This window comes from Heloderma suspectum, chromosome 1 (assembly GCF_057233095.1).
Source record: "Heloderma suspectum isolate Gila_16-S chromosome 1, 16-S_ref, whole genome shotgun sequence".
NCBI classification, from domain to species: domain Eukaryota; kingdom Metazoa; phylum Chordata; class Lepidosauria; order Squamata; family Helodermatidae; genus Heloderma; species Heloderma suspectum.
The window spans coordinates 301,435,284-301,459,641 of record NC_139458.1 but is presented as its reverse complement, the minus strand read 5'-3'; the positions used below and the strand labels follow the sequence as shown (position 1 = coordinate 301,459,641).

The 24,358-nt window shown below is 43.8% G+C and overlaps 1 protein-coding gene across 2 annotated transcripts in view; it reads left to right on the top strand.

Moving 5' to 3' along the window:
• The first annotated feature begins 4,095 nt into the window (after nucleotides 1–4,095).
• Nucleotides 4,096–24,358, top strand: part of HMGN3 (high mobility group nucleosomal binding domain 3) — a 51,052-nt gene continuing 30,789 nt past the window's right edge. For both annotated transcript variants that reach the window (XM_084826959.1, XM_084826960.1), the window contains exon 1: nucleotides 4,096–4,378. In XM_084826959.1, coding sequence (XP_084683085.1) covers nucleotides 4,364–4,378 — 15 coding nt within the window. In that variant the 5' untranslated portion in view covers nucleotides 4,096–4,363. The remainder of the gene's footprint in view (nucleotides 4,379–24,358) is intronic.

The following is a 24,358-nucleotide window of genomic DNA, read 5'->3' as shown; positions in this document are numbered from 1 at the left end:
GCCACCTCTGTCCTCATACCTTCTTGAGTGCCACCAATGTGATTGTCCCTGTTACCAGAGACAGCAGAAATTACACCAAGCACTCACTCACCTGCACATCTCGTAATCTGCCATATGCATTGGCAAAACTGGACTGCCTCTACGCAAGAGAATGGGACATTTAAAATGGTAACATTCAAAAATGATGGAGGAGCATTTCTATCCCTCTGGGCATTCAGTGATTAACTTGAAAGTTGCCCTACCTCAGCATATAAAGTTTTCAGGGGAGACTCCAGTTTGAATGTATATTGGGCTAAGCAGAAACTGGGAATCAACATCACTACAGAAAAAAAATTCTTCCTGGTTAGATGCTCATGCTGTCTATTAATCTTGCCTTGCCAATTCATAACCTTTGAGAGGGGCTCACCCCCCATCCCCCATTCTTCTGCAAATACACACTCATTCATCACTGTAAGTCAGGGTGCAAAAAGTGTGGGTCCCGGGCTTCAGGAGGCCCCTCCTGCCATGGAAGTCTTATTCCTAAAGCATCCCCAGAGTGTCCTAGGAAGCAGTGCTCCAAGGCCTTCTTCCTATGATGCTCTAGGAATGGGGCTTTTATGGCAGGAACCATACAGCATATTGCTAGGACATTTTTTTCTGGTTCTTTTCTGAAAAACTTCCAGGTAACAGAGTGTGGGATGTCAGGATTGTTCAGCGAGAGGGTGGATTAGAGAAGAAGGCAAGGGATAGGAACCAGGATTCCTGGATGGCTGGGTAGTTTGAGAGCTGAGGTTTCTAGGAGGAGTGTTTATTTGTTGTGAACTGCCCAGAGAGCTTCGGATATTAGCCAGAATATGAATAAATATTCATATTTGAAATAAATATTAATAATAAAAATTATTATTATCTGATCAAAGCAGGTGCCAAGTCTCTGAAACGCTCTTGGGCAGGAGTTGGATTAGAGTGAGTGGTGTGTGTGTGTGTGTGTGTGTGAGAGAGAGAGTTGTATATTGTGTGCAAATGTGTGTGCACACATGTGCAGCCCCGCCACATGAGCAGACAGCTAATGCTGCCCTTGGGGCTGAAAAAATTGTATACATCTGCTCTAAATGAACTCAGGTGGTGAGTGCCAACAAAAATAAAGCCAAAACAAGGCCACTGAGAAACAAGAGGAAAGTCTCAGCGTGCTTGAGTGAAAACCCAAGGTTTGCAGAAGTACCCCCCCCCCACGCCCAAATCAAAATAAAAAGAACTATGGGTGCAGTCCATGCTGATTGGGGAATGCTGGGAGTTGTAGGACTTTTTCTGTCTAAACATGCATAGAATTGCGTCTTAAATGGGCAATCTCCCCCTCCCCCGCAGTACACTGCAGACTGAGAATGCTTAGTAGCCACAGTATGTTGAGCATCAGTTGGAAAAAAAAAAATGCAACAAGGTGTGTATGGTGGGGCGGGGCGGGGGGAGAATGCTCTGTTTGAGCTCTTTACAGCTTACAGTTTCCTGGAAGAAGGCATGGATGGCTGAGATCCTGAACAGTATAACTCAGTTGCTTTATGCATCTAAAGAATTAGGCTCCAACCTACAAAAGTTGATACCACAATAAACTAGTTAGTCTTTAAGGTGCCCTGCACATAATTAGGGAGAGATGGAAGGGGTTTTGGAGTTCTACTTTGAGACAGAAAGTCCCCCTCATTTGCTTACCTGCGTAGTGGTACTTTTCAAAAATTTGGGATAGAATATGTGAAATTTTGATACAAATGGTGAACATGATTTACTGCAGGCCTGCACAGTCCAACCAAGCTAAACTTAACTTTTCAACACTGTATGGAAGATAAACAGGGATTTGATAAATGTCCTGCAATAATAACAACAAAACAACTATTCATGATTAGTAGTAGTATTAAAATTTATGAGCCACATTTATACTAAAAATTTGCAGAGGTGTATAATTTGCATAAAAACACAGAATAAATACAAATAAAAATTAGAAAATGTGAAAATAGAAAACAATAAAACAGCAACCTACCACGAAATTACAAAACAGCAGTCAGCAATAGCCAGAGAATGCCACAGAGAATAAAAATGTCTTTCCTGACAAAAGCAAGAAAAAGAGGTAGTCAGGAATATCTCTCTAGGCAGGGGCTGCAATGGAGAATAGCCTTCTCTAATTACACATGGTCTTGGTTCATATACAGAGTATGGGCTGACTGTGGGTTGTCCTTGAATCATGGATTAGAATCATATAATAGTAGGGTGGGAAGGGGCCTATAAGACCATCGAGTCCAACCCCCTTCTCAATGCAGGAATCCAAGTCAAAGCATCCCTGACAGATGGCTCTCCAGCTTCATCTTGAATGCCTCCAGTGTGGGAGAGCCCACCACCTCCCTAGGGTTGTTGTTGAATCATGGATTGTCATTATGCATGAACCTTGCACTATGCTTTAACTATGGGTTGTTAGCCAAGAACAACCCAGAGTTCACAACCCAACAACAAACCATAGGTTCTCTTCCTGGGCTGTTTGTGGTACAGGTTTTGCACTTAATGACAACCCACAATTCAGTAACAACCCATACTCAACCCATAGGGCAGTACACATGACATGACTGGCTCATCATGGGTTATTTAAGCCATGATGAGCCCTGGTGTGTGCTGGGCTTGTGCAGCCACCATTTTGAATACACAAACCCCTGATTCGGGCAATAGGGGATTGCAGCATATTGGGTGAACCTGGCAATCATGGGTTATTCAAGGATTAAACAGCATTTACATAACCCTACTATTAATCAAAGGTTATGAAAGAGTTGTTTAAGCCTTGAATAACCCACGATAGCCAGGTATGCACATTGCGCAACCTCCAATCGCCCCAGTCAGGGCTTGCATATTGAAAACGGCGGCCACCCCCCCCCCCCAAAATGCACCATAGCTCATTGTGGTTTAAATAACCCACGATGAACCAGCTGAGTTGTGCGAAACACGTATTATTCTGGATTGTCACTGTGTGTGAACCGGCTGTGGTAAGAGATGCTCCTTACATGCATGGGACTGCAAAAGCAGGAAAGCTGGGAAGTGGCCAACACACTGCAGTACGTACCTGATGGGAAATCAGGAAAGGAAAATTACCTGAATAATTATTGTTTTATTTTCTATCAGTGAGCTAGTCCCTTATAATTACTGCTTCAATATCTCAGATATAATGACAATATTGAATAGCACTTTCCTCTGGAACGCACAGTACAAATATAGTAATTCAAAACTCCTCTGAACAGTATTGTCTGAAGACTGCGACAATGGTGTTGGTGGTGCACGCCAGAAGAGCTTCGGCTATTGGGCGGTATAGAAATGAAACAAATAAATATAAATAATAAATGCATATTGATTAAAAGAAAATACTATCAGTGATGAAAATCAATCAGTTCTACAGATTTATTGCAAAATATATTCCATAGTTTACACAGCATAGCAATAAATGTAAATAATAAACGTTATGACATTTATCATTTCTATAAAGTATATTGTTTTAGATATATGTTGTTGCGTGTGTTATTTGTTCTATGTCATTATGTGAATGGTTTTATATTTTATATAATGTTTTTTAGTGGTTCTTCATTTTTGTGAACTGCCCAGACAGCTTCCGTGATGGGGCGGTACAGAACTATAATAAATGAAACAAAATATATTTAGATTCTATAAATCTAAATAGGTAATGGTTATTTATAGACTATAGATTCTGTACATCTATTACTGTACTGGCAGCAATTACGAGGTGGAACATTTTAAGCGCTTTGCTTTGAAACACAGTTGCGCAAAATGTGGGAGGGGGAAATTCCTTTCCCACTCGGCTGAGATGAATGTTAACATGGATGTTACGCCGGATGACTGGGCTATATTCCTCCACGGCGGCCGTTCCCTGCTTCCCTTCGGGCAGCATCCGAGGCCAGTCACGGGACCCCGCCTCGCCCCGGCGCGCCCCGCTTCGGAGCCGCAAGCACTTCGCGAGTCCCTCCGTCCCTCGCCCTCTATATAGTCCTCGCCGGGGAGGGGGGGGCTACCGAACTGGGGAGCCAATCGCGAGCCAGAGCTCCCCCCCCCCCCCCGCGACAGCCGCTTCTCCTCTTCCTAGACGAGGTGGGCTGTCGGTAGTGGCCGCGGGCGGAGGCCACCGCTAGCTTGCGTCTCGCCAGCGGAGCGGGGGGACATCAGCCAAGCGCCCCAGGGGCTGCGCGTGTGGCCAGCGGGGGCCGTGGGGTTTGGCGAGGTGCCGCCGGAGGAGGGCTCTGCGCAGGCTTGTGCGGCGGCGACAGGAGCAGCAGCAGCAGCAGCGCCGGAGCCATCGCGGCGGCCGCTTCCTTCTCGCTTTACTTCGGCTGCCCGCGCAAGGGACACCATGCCGAAGAGGAAGGTAAGGAGCCGCTCTCCCGAGCGCACGTGAAGCTCGCCCGCCCGCCCGCCATCGAGGAGGGGGCAGAAAGCGTCACACCGAGCCGCAACCCCGAGCCGCTCGCCACCTGCCGCTTCGCCCCAGCGGCCAACGACGCGGGCGCGATTCCATGTCGGGAGGCCGCGATTTCACGTTCGTGGCTGGAGGTGCTTCCCCCGCTGCCTCTCGTCTTGAACCGCCTGTTGCAAAATAGGACAGCTGGGTTGCCAGACGCCTCCGTCGACCTGTGAAAAGGAGACCCGTTCGCAGGGCGTGCGAGAGAGGGAGGCGCGCGGGTCCGCTGTCCGTGCCTTCCTCCCCCGGGCCCGCCTTTCGTCGTCCCCCTGAATGCCAGCTGCGTGCCTCGACTCTGCTGGGTGTCGCTCTGCAAATGGTGCGGCTGCCGCTTTGCCCTCCTTTCTTCCCCCCCTTGGGAAGAGTTTGCTGCTTGCAAACTCCGACCCATGCAAGCTGTGCCAGCTGTGCGTGCGTGTGTGTCCCTCTCTCTGTGCGTATATATATATATATGAATATATGTGAACTATACGCACACACATTCCGCCCTTTGGGGACTGTATCTCTGGGTCGTGCCTGCCGTCTCTCTCTCTCTCTCTCTCTCTGCCTTGATGGAGACGGTGGCTCCAAGGTAACATGGAGAGACAGAAGGAGCGGGTGAGGGCCGGGGTGGGGGGGAGAAAAAGCCATGTTTAAAGCAGACGACACCCTTCTCCTTGCCTTCGGTGTGACGGACCCGTATGTACCAACTCCGGTGTCAATCAGGACCGTGGGGGCTGAATAGACGGGGCCTTGTGCAGCTCAGGCTCGCTTGGCGCGGGGCGGGGGCGGAGTGTGCGCGGGGATCTGGCTGCTTGCATGCTGTGGCAGCAACAACAACAGAGTTTCTCAAGCGTGCCAAGGGAGACGGCCGTGGACAACAGGGAGGAGCTTTTGCACCCTTGAGGTGGAGGGCGGGGAAGAGGAGAGAGGGAGCCTCCGCTGTCGCGGTTGCTCACGCAAGTCTTGGCTTGGAGACGCCTATTCAGAAGCCTGGATTTTGCTCCTTCCTGCCCCTTACTTCTTTTCCTTCCCTTTGCCTCGGTGTTTCCGTTCTCTGCCGAGCTGTGGCTGGGATTTACTTTTTCCTTGATGTAGATTTCAGACCTCCCCTTTACATTTGGATTTTTCGTGGTATACTAGTGGCATGCGCCCTCTCTTACCTCCTGCACCCGAGGCCGAAATGGTCGAAGGTGATAAATCTCTTACCCATTTGTTTGCATGCATCCGAGCAAATGTGTAATGGATTATTTTTTATCCCTTGTGGTGTCGCGAGTAACTTAGGGGCTGGGAACTTAGTGGAGCATATACTGAATAATATGCGAGTCCGTTAACCGAGCCTAAGCATGTGTAACTGAAATAGTTGCATATCCTTTTCCTGTTTGATCCTGTCTCTTCTTCCCTCCCCTTCTTCTGCAATTTCTCCTTGGTTCAATTTTAGATGGTAAGCTCTCTAGGGCAGGGACCTGCCCTCTTGAACCCTGAAACGTGCCATTCACACTGATGGCTCTATAAGAACAAATAAATAATAGAGCTCTACCATAACTGATTATGATGGGGCTCCTGCCTCTGCAGAGTAAAAAGTAGATGAATTACTTCTTAACTTTCATGCTTTTAATATAGGTTGATAATAAATTAGAATTATTTTACCTAGACAGTGTTTTGGATCCATTGCCTGAACCCGAGGGATCATGTATGTTGTTATCATTAGTAATGTCTAAAGAATTGTAATGTCACACTTATTTATCAATGTTATAATATAGATAGATCTCTCACAGTATATATGAGTTAATACAAAGAAAGGTGTCAGTATAATGCTAATAAAGAAATACCAAATGCATAAAACTTCTTAATGCCTCGTCGTTCGTTAATAGAGGGCAGAATCCAATGGGGCGCTTATTCCCCTACTGATTCTCATACACCTCGCCAATTCTGTTGCGCAAGCGGTTCCCACTGCTTGCGCAGCAGCAATTTAGCGCTTCCAGGGCAACCTAAATTGAACAGAAAACGTTTGTTTCTGGAAGAGGCAGATCGGCGGAGCTTGCATGAGGGAGGTCTGCTGACCTTCTTCCTTCCAGAAATGAGCGTTTCCACTGGTTTTTGGCTTCCCCTAGGAAGTACTAAATCTCCTGTGCACTCACGCAATAGAATTAGTGGGATTCACCATCTGTGGAAGGGAATTGGGGCAGAAAGGAATCAACAGGGATGTGAGCATGCCGTTGGATTCTGTCCAGAATTCTAATATCCATTTTTCAAGTCGATTATAAAAGTGCCAGACATTCATCATTCTGACTAGTGATCTAGTACTTTTAATCTTCCTTGCATAAAATGCATATAGTATATTAATTTCAAAATGTTAAGCAGCTCACAGACCTTAGGCAGCCATAGAAACATTTGTCTAGAAATAACCTCTGGTAAATATTAAGGGTAAGAAGTGTTCTACAGTCATTATCCTATTCTCATCATAACCCTGTGAGGTAGGTCACCATCCAGTAATTTCATGTTATAGCTAGAGAATGGAGGGTTAAAGAGAAATGCTTGCCCAGTGAGACATACCTGTTCTATACATTACAAAGAATGGGTGGTGCACCGAGTTCTCCTTTAGCAATTGTGCTACGCGAGTTGCTTTCCTATGGGTATCTCATAGTGCTGCTGTAACATTTAAAGGCCTGCAGCTTAGCAGGTCTGTAAATGTTACAATTATGTGAGTCTTTCCATGGACTCTGTGGAGACTTACTTCTGAGTAAACATGAATAGCGATGTGCTGTAAAGCTGCAGTCCTGTACACACTTACCAGAGAGGTTGTCCCACTGAATTTGGCGGCTCCAGGTCGTCTTCCGGCTGCTGCCGGGCTGTGGCTGCAAGTGGCGGCCGCTACGCTGGCTGCCATTTGCGTCCATGCCAAGCCGTGGTAGGCTACATAAGTATCTACGTAGCCTATCACGGCAAAAGACAGGGACGCAAATGGCGTAGCAGCCACCATTTGCGTCCCTGCCTTTTGCCGTGATAGGCTACATAGATACTTGCGTAGCCTATCACAGCTTGGTAGGAACGCAAATGGTGGCCGGCATAGTGGCCGCCATTTGCGGCCGCAGCCCGGCAGCAGCTGGAAGTCCGGCTCCGGCCAGGGTGGATTCCAGGGGGGAGGGACAGATCGCCTCCCCCCTCACCGCGGACCGCTGGCCAGAACGGGGTAAGTGTTTCGCACACCCCTACGTGCAAGGGAAAAGGCTTCTCAGCTAGCCTTCATCCTGCCATTTTAGCTTGGCATATGCAGGACAGGGTTCAAAGAGGCCATCACCCATGTGCATTTTAGAAGTCACACTGTCACATGCTGGACTATATACCGCATGTCTGCATTAATGTTTGAATAGACCCAAAGATCATTGTCAAATCTGGTAAAGTCAAATCATTGCCTGTTTTTTGGTGCTTTTTTCTACATCTAATAGGCTGTGTCTGCCCCCCTTTTAATTATTTGTGTGTGTAAATAATGTGATGCACATAAGCTCATTAACAAAAGAAGAAGATGGAGATCTAGACTTGGGGTTTTCAACTCTGACGGTATTTAGATATATATTGAAGATTTACAGTGCAGTCTTATACACTGTTACTGGGGAACTCCGGTAAGAACTCATTGAACTCCGTGAGATTTACTTTTGAGTAGACTTCCATAGGACTGTGCTGCTAGTCATCATCAGTAGATTGGAAGAGGCAGGTGAAATCATATGTGCAAAGGGGGGTTATTGATTACTAAATTGAAACAAAGAGAAGGTAGAACTCTGGGCTCTTCCAGTTTGACTTTCCCATGTGTGCTTGACTCTTGTACTGCCATATAATGAAGTATATACAACAAAGAATATGTTGAGTTAGCTCTAGATAAACTAGTTTCAGTATGGCATTTATAGCCCAGAACGATAGCATTTGCTTTTGCTCTTGTTTTCAAACCCACGCAGAACATAATGCTCCAAATGCATGCACTGTCACTGCCTTTTGGCTCATGTGCTCCTTCCCTCTCCTCCAGAGGAAGAGTAAACCAGAATTCACTTTCATTTCAGCAGATTCCTGGCTTGATGTTATGTGTGAACCAGGTATCATAGTTTTAAAGAAACTAGTTGATTGCTAAACAAGCCCGCAACAAACCCTGAGTTGTTTTGCTGGCTTACTTAAGAAGCTAGAGTTTATTTTAAAGCACAATTCCTGGTTTGCATGAAACAACAAACCAAGAATTGGTTAAAGCACAACTGGATTCTGGTTTGCTCCTTCTCTTGGTCACATAGGAAGAGGGGAGGCGTGTGTGTGGGCTCCTTTCTGCTCATGTACATGGTGCTAAATTTATGGTTTAGTGGTATATGTGAATGCTGCCAATACATGCAAAAAGGGTGTGTGGCTTCTCTTGGGCTGGACAAGAGTTTCAGATGCTCCCAGGTTCTTTAAACTCAGTTCTACAGCTTTTAAAGATTTGTTGTTGGAGCTAAGAGTGCTTCATTAAAAAAAAAAGTAAAATAAATTACAACATTCTCAGCCATTGTGATGTTAGCTTTAAATAGGAAAAAACGGTTTCCATAGTAAAACATGTAAATGCAATTGTTTTTGTCATTTGTCATCCTCAAGCTGACTATCAGGTCTTGAAGTAATACTGAATCTTCGTAGTGAACAGAGCAATCCTGTACACACCAACTATGCTGGGACAGATGGAGATATACTGGGTGCATCCCAGCAGGCTTCATTGCCCCTCTCTCTCAACATCCTTATGCCTTATCTCTCCCCAACCCCCTCCAACTGACTGCCTGGGAACCGGAATGAGAACACAGGCCCGGAGCCTTGGTAGCATCAAAGTCCCTGCCTGCCCCCCCCCCCCCCGCCTCCAACAGTCTTATCTTGAAGACTACTAAGGCCAGATCTTACTGTGTGGGAAAGGGATCTATATCTACCACTGCCCAGCAACAAAGAAACAACACATATGGCAAAGTCATCGCCTTTATTGAATAGCATCAAGGATGGATGGGATCTTGAAAGTGAAACTTCAAATTTCTAGAATCGCAACTTACATAAGCATTTAACTGTGACTTACTGGGCAAACAATATGAAAGCCGCACCTGAACGTGGACTGAGGCCCTGCTTCCATGTATTTAGCCTAGAAGAGAAGCTATTTTAACGTATATGTAACATTCACAAGGCTGTTAAAGACACCTGCAAGGGAGTAAGTTCCAGTAATTGCACTCTAACAATGGAAACGTAAGTAAAAAAATACTTTGAAATAAATCTCATTGAAATTAACGTGAGGCCTGTTGAAAGCAGTGGGGTGTCTAGGTTATTATAATAGTCAAAGTTTGGATGCATACTAACTATCCCCCTTTTGATGGGACACATCCAGTTTTGGACTGAGCATCCTCTCTTCTGCCTTGAAAGCTGGTTTGTCCACTTTGGCTTTGTTCTGTCCACACCTAAATGGTGTGTAGTTCACTTAGTTTAAAAACAACAACAACAACAACGGTTGCGTGATAAATGGGTGGTAAATTAGCCGAGCCTATTAGCTGTCAGTTCGTTATTGGCTGCATGGAACTATTAGCAAGTAACTCCCTGTTAGCTGAGCTTGTTAGTGCAAGACCAAAAAAGATATTTGCAGAGTGTTTAGGAGCAAACAAGCAAGCACAACTTGAAGAAGATCATGTCCAGTTTAGAATATATAGAGTGGAAGAGTAAAGACTGGCTGATAATGTTTGGCCTTCTGTATTTATTTGGTAATATGATCTGAATCATGTATGGTTTAAATCTGATGGTTGTAAGGGGAAGCCACCTGTCAGACTGTACAAGTGAATAAATCAATACAGATATGTTCAGCTTTTCACCATATACTTAAGTGTACAGTAAGCTATAATGTTAGCAATATATAAAGTTTCAGATTAAAATTTAGCAAGTATCTATAATCCATTTATACACAATTGTTGGGGTTTGTTTGCTTGCTTTGAAGAAGGCTGCCTCAGAGAAGAGATTAAAAATAGGTTTTTAGCAGATCAGTAAGCTGATGAGAGAATATTATCTTATCAAATGGATCAATTTTGTTGATAAGCTTTATACTCGTAGCCCAGTGTGTACAAGCGTAATGGATGCATTGACTGCTTGTAGCTGGCATGTGCTGCTGTGACTTACATTCCAATTCTCCTACTCAATCCAGTTTCACAAAAGTAAATTGCATTGGGTTGGATCCAGACTAAAGTTAGTTGTGCTTAGTTCCCATTCAGATCAATAGGACTTGTTGTATTGATTTCATTGCAACCTAAGTTCAGTAACTTAATCTGGATCCACAACCCACTGATTTCAGTGAAACTTACTTTCAAGCATGTTCTGAGAATTAGGGTGCCAGGCGGAGATTTTAGTCTATTATTTATTTGAAAATCAGTAGTTTCAAATAAATTTGTACAGGATTGAGTCATATGCCTATTTACTAATCAATGTAAACAATTTAAATTAGGGCTGCAGTGTTTAATGGATTAATCAGATTAATTCATAAAAACTGTTAATCAATTTAAAATGTGCCACCCAATTAATCAGGCAGTAGATGATTTTTAAAATTATTTTTTAATACAACTGCTTATAAAAACTGCATTGGCAAACACCATCTTAAAAGATGTATTCTCTCTTTTTTTCACACACGCACGCGCGCGCAGGCGCGCGCACACACGGAATGCTTTTTATAAAACAGAAATATAAAAACAGAAGGGTTTTTTTTCCAGAAGTGCCTTTCCAGGAATGGAAGGAGACCTTCATTTGTCGAAGAGTTTTTGATCTAGCGGAGGCTTCTGCTAACAGAAAAGGAGAGGAAACAAAGTTTCTCCCTTTCTCTTGCAGCACCCTGCCCTTCCCTGGTCTTACCTTCACATTGTTCTAGGGGTTTCCCCTAGAAGTAGGCTGACCATATTACCTTGAGACAAAAACGGGATATTGGGATGACAAAAACGGGACGGGGTTATGTAATATTCCATATTCATGAAAAAGTAAGACGATAACAAATCTGCGTGGCATAACACACTGAACATTCTAATGCAGGACTGCAGTGGCCAGACTGCAAAAAATCATAAACATACACCAAAAAGAAAAAAGAAAAGGAATGAACACCCCAACTGCTATCACAAGACGGTATATGCTAATGTCACACTGGAGAGTTCCGCTGTAATAAAAAAAATAGCTAACAGCCTGTTGAACCGAGTCTAAAAAGTCTGAATCAAACTGAATTTGGGCAGAAAGAATCTCTATGGGTGGAATGATGGTAGAAATAACAGTAAGACTCACCCTCCTGGCTCCCACACGCTGAATTTGGCTTAGCAACCACCTCTTGAATTCCCAGCCACTCCAGACAAGCAAGGGGGCGGCGTCTGATCGTCACTAGCTCAAGAAGCCTGGCTCTGATTGGACAAAGGAAATGGAACTTCCTCTTTCGTCCCACTAGTAGTTTTACTGCACACATTGATTAGCATAGAGCCTTATGATAAACATGTTCAGTTTTTTACAAAAAATTAAAAACGGGACAAAATTGACATTTATATTAAAACGACGGGACGGTCGGAAAATATGAAAAAAACGGTACTGTCCGATTTAAAACGGTACGTATGGTCAGCCTACCTAGAAGGGGAAGGGCACCATTGGATAGAATGGAAGGGCACCATTGGATAGAACACAAAGGAAATATGGGATTGGATCAAGAGAAGCAGAAGGGGAAGAAATTGTGGCAGAGGTGCTGTTCCATTAATAGTCATGCAAGCACTAGCAGAAGGCATTGTGTGACATAGTACAAAAATGTGTTCAAGAGATCATGCAGTTCCTTTGCTAGTATTTATCATGAAGCATTATGCAATGCCTTTCACCAGCGGAAACACCCCTCTGGATTTTAATTCTCTTTTCTCATGAGGATATCTCATACGAAGTCCGAAAAAGCATTTTTGCATGTGGACGAAGCCCACCATGTGCGGAAGGGGGCCTCTGGACCTAATCCATTGTTGTGACTTATGTGAATATTTAATTGATTAATAAATCAATTGATTAATAAATATGCATATTTAATTGATTGATTAATTAATATTATTATTGATTAATAATATTAATGACTAAAAATCCTTTAATTGGGTTGCAGCCCTAATTTAAATATATTATTTTTGTTACAAAATGTACCTGAAATGCACGTTTTTGATCAAGACCACTCAGTTTGGTCATGATCTAGATCCTGAGGGCAGGTATCAGAGGGCTTTGCACCTGTAAATCATCTAGTGGGCTGACTATTAAGTGGGGAACTGGCCAAGTGCTGTTCCAGAGATCAGCCTCAAACACATGCAGGGAGGGAGCTTCTTCCACTGTGAAATAGCATTGCCAGACACTTAGCTCTGCAGCAGGTCCAGGTAGAGAATCAAGCTACGCCACTGGCCGTTGTGCACAGATTACACCTGCTTCATATGTTGGAAGGGTTAGCTGGTGTGAGGTGTGGCTCTTGCAGCCAGTGGTGGACATCTTGGATACCAGGCCAAATTCCCAGGGCAAAGAGGGAGCAGGAAGGGGGCGAGGTGCAGTGCCTGCAGGCCTCTTGGGTACAGGCCTACAAGAATGCGTGAAAGTAAATAATAATGCATTCATAATTTATTACTGTATTAATAATACATTAATAATTTAAAATAAATAAATTTTACCTAGAACTTTCTTTATAATTATATCTAATAATTAAGGGGTGTTTGTTTTTTAAGCAGGGATAAGACAGATTTATATATGTTTTTCTGTGTAGGTCTGTGTGTATGGCTACAATCCTTACAGCATTTACTAAAGAGCAAGCCCATTGAAGTTAATGAGAATTCCTTATGAGTAATGATGCAGAGGATCAGGCTGTATATTGGGACTGGAAAAGAACTTGAAATGCATAGGTATCGACATCAAGTTATAGGGCAGCTGGTGTTTATGTGCTTTGGAATATGTGGATATGAACTAATATGCATATTGATATTATCTATACATGTCACCATTTTTGATGCTGTGCTGCATAGGTTGAGCTTCCGCACCCAGAGATGCTGCCCATTTCATTTCAGTGGAGGCTGCCAATTGCTCGTTGGATGATCTCTGAACTATTACATAGTTTTTGATTTGTACTGAAATAAACAGGAGTTCTGGATCTCTTTTGTCCAGCACTTTTCAGCTCCTGGACACATAATGCTGCAGTACTCGGTAGGGCTTACTTCTGAGTAAATGAGCATAGGATTGAACTGTCAGTGTATTAAGTATTAGCGGCTGTTTCATTCTCATTTTAGGAAAGTGTCACTTGCATGATGTTGACTTTACCCTCTTAAGGATTAGAAAATTATAATTCTGCTTCCAGTGTGTATTTTTAGAACATAAATCCTGTCATATGTTCTTATGTTATATTGCATTACATATTTAATGAAACTTTTACATTGCTGTGGAGGAGTTTTAATACATTATGCATGGTTAGTATGAAGGAACAGGCCACGACCCAGAGTTCAGAAGCTGCTAGATTAAGGCACAAATATGAAAAGCTGCAGTCTAGAGAGCCACTTGACTTAGTCTGTATATTCTGCAGGGCTTTTAAATTGTTAAAAAAAATCAGACAGCAGCCCCTTGTGTTACACAAGAAGCATTTTTGAAATAGTGGGCCCATTTGTCTTAAATGGAATGAGACAAGGTCATAGTGACTAACTCCTTCTGTTTTCAGGGGGACTTAAGTCACAACTAACTTTAGGTAAATTAGGGTCTGGGTGTTTCAGAAGCAGGTTGTGATGTGACTGGGCAAGTGGCACCCGATCAAAGCAAAAACGTGAAAGTTCTTGTGACCTCATGCAAGCATTTATTTATTTATTTATTTATTTTTTAAAAATCTATACCCTGCTTTTTCCTTCTCAAAAAAAGGAAGCTTACAGGATATGAAAAGCATAAAAACAATCATTAAAACCTATTTAGAACAAACAAAGCAGCAACAGAAACAACTCCCCCCCAACACAGACTAACACATTATTTATTTTTAAAATTAAACTTAAAATTTAGGTGTGTTTAAAACAGCTTATTCATTACATAGAGAAACAGGTCTTTGTTGAATGCCAATTAGGTAACTGGTGCAATATGCATTCCTATAAAATACAGAAGAGTTCAGAAGATACCTATAGTCATGTTAACTAATTTCAGAATCAGAACCTATAGTCACTGTTAGTAGTTTTCAAGGATGAACAGTTAAATGTTTAAAGGTCACATGATACCATTGTCAGTTGCTTATAACTTTCATGGATTGTATACATTTCAGGAGTGCTATCCATATTCAGTAGAAAGCTGGTATAGACTGCTTTTCTCTATTTTTTCTACAACTGCAACAGTGTATCCCCTCCCCCCCCACAATTTTTATTTGCTGATGCCTTCAATTTTCAAAAATGCATGTTTCAGAGAAAGATCTTCTGGAGTCAATGAAGAGTAACGGTAAGTATACTAATTAACCTAGGGTGCAAACCTATGGCATCTAGTTAGTGGCTAGATGGCCATAGGGTAGCTCGATTCCCTGAGAACTGACCTTCACCCCTTCCTGTGCTGCCTCGTAAGCAGTGTGGAACGGCCCTGCGCTCGGAAGAGGAGCACAAAGTGGCAAAAATGGGACGTTCCAGGGTGGGGAAGTCGGAAATCTGGTATGACACATCCAATGCATCATCCGGCCACCGCTTCCCTCGCTCTCACTTCCTGTGGCTAGACAGCTGAAATGGGCTGTCTGGCTGCAAATGCAGGGCAGCTGAAGCACAGCGTGGACGATCCCCTCTGTACTTCTCCTGCCCTGCATTGGATAGGTGGTTGCCTCCAAGGTCGGAGGTGGCCACCTATCCCACCAGGATTCTCCCCTAACTAGTGAGATCCCCCCTTGGTTCTAGAATTATAGAGTGTTTTGTTCTAGAACCCTTACTCTGAAAACTGAAAGTATGGATTGAATAAATCTCTGATTTCGAAAGCTTATTTATTTATTTCATTTCTATACCACCCAATAGCTGAAGCTCTCTGAGTGGTTCACAAAAATTAGAACCAAACAACACACAATAAAACAATTTAAAATATACAGAACATTAAAACCACAATATAACAATGCAACCACAATAAAACCTATATATATTTTACTTGCCATAGCCACAGTTAGTACTTAACAAATTTGGAACAAACATTTAAAAAAATTGAAAATATGCATACATTAAATAAGTATGTAATTCTGATGCCTACCATAGAGGGTTAAAATAATTTTCTAGCTTTGCTAGAGCTTCTTCAAATTCTCTTGTAATTTGCCAGGTATCTGGAATAGTTTTGCCAAGGTTGTAGTCCTTATGAGATTGGTAGTAGCATGTATTGTAAAAGTTGGATTTGCCACTAAGTATAAGCTTTAACAGAGAACTGTCTGCAGCCTACCCTAGTGATGAACTGCTGATATGAGGTGAGAAATTTTCAGTAGGGAAAAAAAACCTGTTTCTGAAAATGCATTATTTCATATAACAGAAAGAGTGAATATAACGCTAGTTAAATTATAAAGTATCAAAGTTTGTAATTAACCTTTTTTCAGGTGACTTTTCCTAGGGAATATGTATATATCTAATGTTCAGCTCTTCAGGAATGCTAAAATTATATGTTAACAGGTTTCAGGGCCTTGATTCCCACCCCCATTTAAAATCTAAACAATGTAAAGGAAATGCATACTATTGAATTGTCATATCCTAAATATTTACAAAGTCTTGTATCCAATGCTACCACCTGCTGACTGGGGTATTCTGTAGTATCTGCTTAGCAAACAATACAGGGTGAGACGAGGACCCGGTTTGCACATTGCAAACAACCCATGGTTTGTTAACCATGGGTTGTTGATAATGAAGTGGGAGTGAGCAAGTGTGCTGGTTCCCACCCACTCTTCCATCTTTGGGTTGTTTATTGTGACATCAAAAACTCGAATTGGGGGCTGTTGGGGGAGGAACAACCCAGACTTGTAACCCAAGAACAAACCATGGGTTACAGGTCTGGGTTGTTCTTCCCTCAACAATTTCAATTCCAGATGTGGACATCACGCTAAACAACTCAGTGGAAGTGGGTGGGAGCGGGCGGGAGCCAGCTTGTTCGCAGCTAACCACTGTTTGTTTAAACCCTGGGTAGCCGTCATGTGCAAATTGGGCCAATGAAAACTGAGAGAGCCAAACAACAGGTCAAAACTGCATGCCACAGTGTAAAAAAAAGTAAAGGGTATAAGGCAGCATTGATCAAGAATGTTAGTGGACTGAACTGAATTACAATAAGGCAACTCCAGATCCACTGCTCCATGATATTGCTCAGACTGGAGAGCTGAGGAGATTCAAGAAATTATATGGTGATTGGGAAAGTTCCACCTATCGTCCTGACTCAGAGGATCCCATTCCAAATTTCCTTATGACTGGGCTGAAGTGCCTATAGTTTCCTCCTTCAACCAACTGATGGGTATTCTCTAGAGGCCAGATGTCAAGGTCTGCACTACTTGACACGTAATAACCTCTTATTAATTAGGAAATTCACTTGTTAAAGGCTGGTGCTAGTGATGTAAAAGTGCCATTGATTTCATATCTCTGCCCCTGTTTCTGTGGATTTTTCAGTTTTATTTTATTTTATCTGTGCACTAATAGGATACGTTGTCCACCAAAAAGAAAAAAAAAAGGTATTCAAAGCAAATAAAAGAAAAGGCTAAGATCACAGTAGAAGAGTGGTATATAAAACAATAACATATACATAAAGAGAATATGTCATGAGACAATGAGAACTGAGTTGTTTATAGTTAGGAGAGGCATTGGCTTTTATCTTAAGAATTGCAAGTGGTGTTCCATATACAGAATGGGGATTTCCCAAGCCTTCCTCTTCGCTGCAGCTCCCAGCACCACCCAAAAAGCCAATCCCAAAGAATGGTGTAGGGCAGAGCTTTCCAAACGGTGTGCCGTGACACATTAGTGTGTCGGCAGCAGTGTGTAGGTGTGTTGCACGAAATGCAGAAAATTGTGCGGAAGGGCACTACGGAGCTCCCTTACTTGCGTTTGCTTCCCTTGGCCTCTCCCCCGGAACTTCCTAAAGCAGCTAATGTTAAAGCAGCTTAGCTGCTAAGGCTTAGGTGCTTTAACATTAGCTGCTTTAGGATCATGTGGTGTCTTGACGTAGGACGCACATGATTGGCGGTGTTGGAGCGGTACGGCGAGGAGTGTGGTAACGCTGGCTGCACAAGGAGTGTGGAGAATTCGAAGTTAGCGGAGCAATTAGTTGAGCAATTTGCAATCAGCTCGGGCGAGAGGTTTTCCCGCATCCTCAGTGCGGCTGCAGGGCAGCGGGGGAGAACAACGGCCCGCTGGATGCCCCCAGAGCAGGGAGGGCTGCGCTGGGCAGGCGAGGAGCTTCGAGCCTGCGCTTCCTGGAAAGGCAGAGGCACGGGGCGAAGAGAGGGGAAGGGAGGCGCTGCCCTGGGAGCAGAGCTCGGCTGACGCCAGCGCGGAGAAGTGGCAGCGGCCACCAGCCCTGCATGGTTTCGGGCGTGCCCTTTGCAGACTTCTGCACCATGCTGCTGCACGGCCAGGCCAGAGTAACACGCATGTGGAAACGCCGCCTGGGACTGGGACTGCACCAAGTGGGCTGTCGGAACGGAGCTCAGTGGAGGCCAGAAGCCTGAGAATCAGCATGCTCCCAATCACCTGGGCGAGCGCAGCTGCAGGCTGTCACCCAGTCAACCCACCTGCTGCTGGCTTAAGGGAGGCCACCCTCCCAAACCCAATGTGGCAAACAGTAAGCCACCCACCACCACGTGGCACTTATGATTTGATTTCTGCCATTTATTTTCAACAATGGCAAAGTTAAAGATACTGAATCGTGGAAGCTTAAAAATGCTTGATGACGAAATGCGAGTGTCTTTATCTAATATTCCACCAAATATTGAAAAACTGTGTTCATCCCATCAACCTCATACATCCCATTAAAATGGTAAGTAGTTATTGGTGTTATTCAACTTTTTAAAATTCTTGCACATATTTACATACTGTTACTCATAAATGACAACGATGTATGTTATTATCTTACAAATCATATATTTTTAAAAATATAAATGAAAGGTTTTCATGAGATATGTTGTATCCCCATACATTTCATTATTACAATTTATGTATGTGTCTGTATCTCTTATAACGGGTTAGTTTAACCTCCAGTTTGCTAGTAAAACTAAATTACCGTGTCATGAAATGATGCATGTCTAAAAAGTGTGTCAGCATCATGAAAAGTTTGGAAAGCTCTGGTGTAGGGTATGGTATGGGGGACTGTGGGTCTGCAAAAATTGCAGGGGCTCTGTTGTGTGTTTTTGCTTACACCTAGACACATTTGGATCCAAGCCATTGACTGTCTTCACACGATAGCATAACCTACACTCAAGGCTGAGTATGGGTTGAGTGTGGACTGCCCTTGAACCGTGGGTTTTTGTTGAACTGTAGGTGTTGTGTTGTCTGAACCCAGACATGCTAACCACGAACAGCCCATGAAGAGAACCCCTGGTTTGTTTTTGGGTTGTGAACTGTGAGTTGTTCAAGTTTTTTGGAGTGCACTGACATGCAGCTCTATTTCTCCTTTTCATCTGCAGCAGGTGAGGCAGTGGATGTGCTAGATCAGTGCCTGGCTGCGACAGTGGATTGGATAAGGGAAAATAAACTGAAGCTCAATCCAGGCACGACTGAGGTGCTGTTAGTGGGTTGTTCTTCTGACCATTTGCTGCGTGTTCAACCTGTTCTGGATGGGTTTGCTCTCCCCCTGAAGGAGCAGGTTTGTAGCTTGAGGGCTCTTCTCGAGTCCCTTGATCTTCATCTTTGTCCCTTGATGCTCAGTGGCATGGAATACCTGTCAGGTGGAAACAGAGCCCATAGAGCCCCAGAGCAGTTCTGATTCTGAAGAACAGAAATCCGTGGGAGAGGAGCTCGCTCATCTCTCACAAGCACAGCAGCTGGCAGAGATTCCTCTGCCAGCTTTCCTGGGATAGATAGTGACCCTGGCAGTGAGAGAGCGCTGGAGGGGGGCTTGCTGGACGCTCGGCGCAGACGCAGGGAGCGACAACAGATGGAGGGCGCCGAAAGGAGGTGCTCTGCTCGTTTGGCGCTAAAACAACAGTCGCGTCCCGAGGACCCAAGGGAAAGAGGGAGGATCTCTCCATAGCCCATAAGTGCAGAGTCTTCCCGTGGTTCCCCTTCAAACGGGGACCAACTGCCTTACCTGGAGCTTAGGCTACTCTGCTATCTTTCCCCAGTGCTGTTCCTTGCTTAGTCGCTAGTGATTAGTATCTGAAAGAGTCATAAAGTAATAACGGTATAAAGCCTTGGAAAGAATCCTCGTCGTCTGTGTCCTGAGTTGGCTATTGGTGGGGACTGCAAGAGGCAGCTAGGGTGCTCCTGACAGTACCTTCTACCAGTTTGGGTTTGTGGCCCAGCTATGGCCCTATCTGGAAAGGGATAACCTGGCTTCAGTAGTCTGTGCTGTGGTAACCTGCAGATTAGCTTACTACTAAGCGCTGTACATCAGGCTGCCTTGGAAGACGGTTTGGACGCTGTAGCTTGTGCAAAATGCAGCAGCCGGATTGATAGCAGTGACCAGAAGGTCTGACCATATAACACCGATTCTGGTTCACTTGCATTGGCTGCCTGTATGTTTCTGAGCCCAATTCAAGGTGCTGATTTTGACCTATAAAGCTTTACGTGGCTTGGGATAACAGTGTCTGAGGGAACGCCTCTCCCGATAGGAACCTACCCGTACACTGTGATCATCTCCTGAGGCCCTCCTCCAAGTGCCTCCTCCAAGAGAGATTTGGAGGATGGCAACAAGGGAGAGAGCCTTCTCGTTGGTGCCCCCCCAGTTGTGGAACGATCTCCCCAGTGAAATCCACCCGGTCCCGACATGGTCATCTTTTCAACTCAGGTTAAGACTTTAGTCCAAGGCATTTGACAGTAATGATAAGATTTTTTAATGGCTCCTGGGATTTTGATTATTTAAAAATAGTTTTTAGAGTTTTGTATGTTAATTGTTTTATATTATGCTGTGATATTTTATTTTTAGGGTTTTAATTGTTGTAAACTGCTCAGAGAGCTTGGTTATTGGGTGGTGTAGAAATTGATTGAATGAATCAATCGGATCAATCAGATGTGCTGCATAGAATTGTTTGTACAAACACAGATGTGTGATTGGCCCAGTAAGTCCACTAAAATGTTCTTATGTGAATTAGCCTATAGTTTCATAAGTGACAATTAAAATGAACAAAACCAGGGCAATGCAGTTTTGCAGGCGAGTGTGTGTGTGTGTGTGTATGAGGGATCAAGTTCAGTTACCGGCATCTCTGTTTAAGCTTTGGAAAGCTTTTTGGCCTCTGAGAGCTCAGCATGTTAGCTACCCGCTAGTGCACAACACTCATTGCGAGGCAGAGCTGACAGTATTCAGCTGGATTGGTTGTTGGCCTGGCTCAGCATAAGATAACTGCTTACAGCTCTCTCCCCTATTGCAGTTGTGGGGAAGCCTCTTTCAGCCTAAGGGCTGAATTCAATTTCAGAGAAGCTCTTGGGGCACCACATTCCAGTGATGGGTGGGGCCGAATGTAAAGGGGTGGAGCCAAAGGCAAAAGGTGTAGCAGTAAACATACAAAAAAATGTAGCTTAAAGCTCTTGCTGACATTAAGCCTTAGGAGAGGCATTTCAGCCTTTTAGAATTGGGGTGGGTGGGAATTGGATATTGTATAAAAAGCCAGGAAACCACTAAATGATTGGTGGTTGGGAAAAGGGGGGTTGGGGCTAAGGCAAGAGGGCTTGGCCAAATGGGGGGCCCAAGCAGGCCAGATTTGGAACCCCACGAGGGCCGGATTTGAGCCTGAGGCTCCCCATCCCTGTCCGAATGGCTTAATTTATATGTGAGGTTTCTATGTTATGTTGTCATGATGTTGATTAGAGATGATGGACACTTTGACAATGATGGACGCTTTGATGGATACTTAGATGATGAACCCTTTAATAAACCACATAGCTGGTCTGGATTCAGATTTGCCCAGTATGAGGACTCCCAGCGTCAATCAGTAATATGCAAAATCAATAAATATGGGCTTGCAAGGCAGGTAAGTGACTGGCAAATGGTTTAGTTGCCTTTGTTCTCTGGGGGAAGATGAGTTTTCCACAATTACCCATATTTTAAAATCTATATGTATAGAAAAACTGCACTCTGTCTTGATGCAGGCTTTTGAATGGCACACCTCGGAAGTCTCTTTACCAGAATGTCATATTTCCCATGTTTCAGATGAAAGAAAACATTTGTTTGCCGAGTGTGCTGATTGATCTCCCTGACTTTTGGAAAGTAAATATGAATTGCAACTTCTGTAAAAGGAGTATGTCTAATCAAGTTGACAAAATACATTTGGTCAGTTGATATATTAAGAGCCATTTTAATTTTGCTATTATGATGGGGAGGAAAGGAACAAAGGAAAACTATAAATATACACATGTTTAGAACTGTAGGAGGCTGAAGGCCAAAGTATTCTCACAGATTCTTCTGCTTGTTTCTCTGTGTTGAAGAGGATGAGAGTGGTCAAGTATGTGCCAATTGCATTTTAAAAATCATTTTTCCACAGCTATAATTTCCAAGTACTTGCTGAGCTATTGGCCTGGTTTGGGAATATTTTCCCCTTCAGTCAGCAGTAATGGTAATTGAAGCAGTTAATAAGGCAAGGCTTATCAATACATTTTGTCTCGTCACCAGCTCATTGCAACACTGCATTTAAATTCAGGAGATTCTGCAAAAGAATAATTTACAATTAGATAAGCCTGTCTTAGAGAATCCAATTTCACTCTTCACCTCCTTCCACTCATGCCCCTCAACTTTCAGCATTTGCACCAAGTGTTTGCCACTGTACAAGACTTACCACAGCTTAAGAAGCTTCTGTTATTATTGTTAAGTCTTTTATTAAAGAAAATACCATACCTAACTTATTCACCAGATTGTTTAAAAATATAAACTTTTAACATTTTGGGTATGCTGAGGGCTTTTAACTTACAAGTTTTGCTTGCTTCAGTGTTTCCATCAAGCTTAATAAATACATTAATGCAATAAAGCTTAAACAAACAACTTAAAGTTGGATAATCCCTTTTTTTTAACTTGGATAATTTAGATCAGGGATAGGCAGCTGTCAGGGTGGACACTGAGCCCATGGAGTCCCAGAGTAGTTCTGATTCTGAGGAAGAGCAGTCGCTCCTGGGAGAGGAGCGTGCTCCTCTTTCCCAGGGCCAACAGCTGACAGAGATTCCTCCCACCAGCATTCCTAGCTTAGAAAGCAGTCCAGGGAGTGACCGAGCGCAGATAGCAGACTTGGTGGATGCGCGATGCCGACGCAGAGAGCGGCGCCAGATGGAGGGCGTGGAAAGGAGGCGTAGTGCCCGGTTGGCACGCAAACAACGGCTGCGCCCCGAGGCTCCAAGGGAAAAGGGGAGGGACTCTCCCTAGTCCTTAAGTTCAGGGGTCTGCCAGTAATTCCCTTTCAAACGGGGACCAACTGTTCCAACTTGGGGCATAGGTACTGTGCTGCTCAGATCTAGTTGCAAACGGTATAGTTGTTAAGTTGTAAAAGAAGAATAAAGCTTTGAAAGGAATCCCTTTGTCTGTGTCTGGACTTGGCTACTGGATTAGACTGAGAGAGGCCTCCAAGGAGCCTTTGACAGCAGCCTTTTTAGGCCCATGGGCACATTTGGCAATTTGAGAAACTGTCCTGGGCACCACCACATAATGGGCATGCTGCAGATGAAAGCATCGGTCTGCAGCCACCCGTTATCTTCATTTCCTCAGAATGTCTCTGAGTCCCACATGTGGCCCAAAAGCATTCATAGGGAATATAGATGGCAGCAGCCAAAGGCCCTCAGTTTGGTTTGAAGCAATGCCAGCTGCCAGTAAGATATCTTGTTATTTAAAAAAATTAAAAGGAGGGATAGGGCACATCAGCAGGCACCAAGAAATGTGTCCAAGGACACACTGGTGCCCATAGGCTCCATGTTGCCTACCCCTGATTTAGATTCTATATAGCAAAACATTATTTTGAAGAAATCCTTTCCTTAAAGGGTGCATTGTTGCCCTTAATTATATGAATTCAGTGATTTTGGCACAAGACTGCAGCCTAAGACTCTGTTCCATGGCATCTTTACTTGAAAACAAGCTGCAAAATGTTAAGGATGGGGGTAGGGGCTACTGAACATTGTGAGCTGTATCTTTCAGGGTTGCAGTGTGTGGGTGGGTGGGGGATTGTCCAAAGTCACATGGAGGAATCCTGCATCACTTGCATGAGGTTCCCAATTTGAGTGATTCCCCCTCCCACTGAGTCCTGTAAGACACATTCCACAAAGTTCAGTAGATCCCCTTGATATGCTGGAGAGAGGGGACAGGGGGAGGAGGGAAAGGAAAAGATCCATTGCGTGAGGTTGGTTTCCAGTCGTGTAACATTGGATATCACCCAGAATGTTTACAGTAGGGCAGGAAAGCGTACCAGGCAACTTTTCTTAGATGCAAAGAAATGTGATGCCAATGCTTATGCATTTGATTTGTTTTTCAGCCCATTGAACATCGGGCTGGAAAACAATTCAATATTAATGTAACTAATAATGTAAGAATGTAAAATATTTTTCCAGTAGAGCCCCTTCTCTTTAGAGTTTTGCTCCTGAATGTTTATTCTCTCCCTAGCAGTCTTTAAATGAACCAGAATGGATTGGTGAAGACTGAAAATGAGGAACTTGATTATTTTTTTCCTTTTATTCTTTAATCTTATTTTATATATCAGGGGCTCATGACAAAACACTGAAAGTGGGAAACATTGTCGACTTATCTTGACTAGAGGACAACCAGGAAAATATG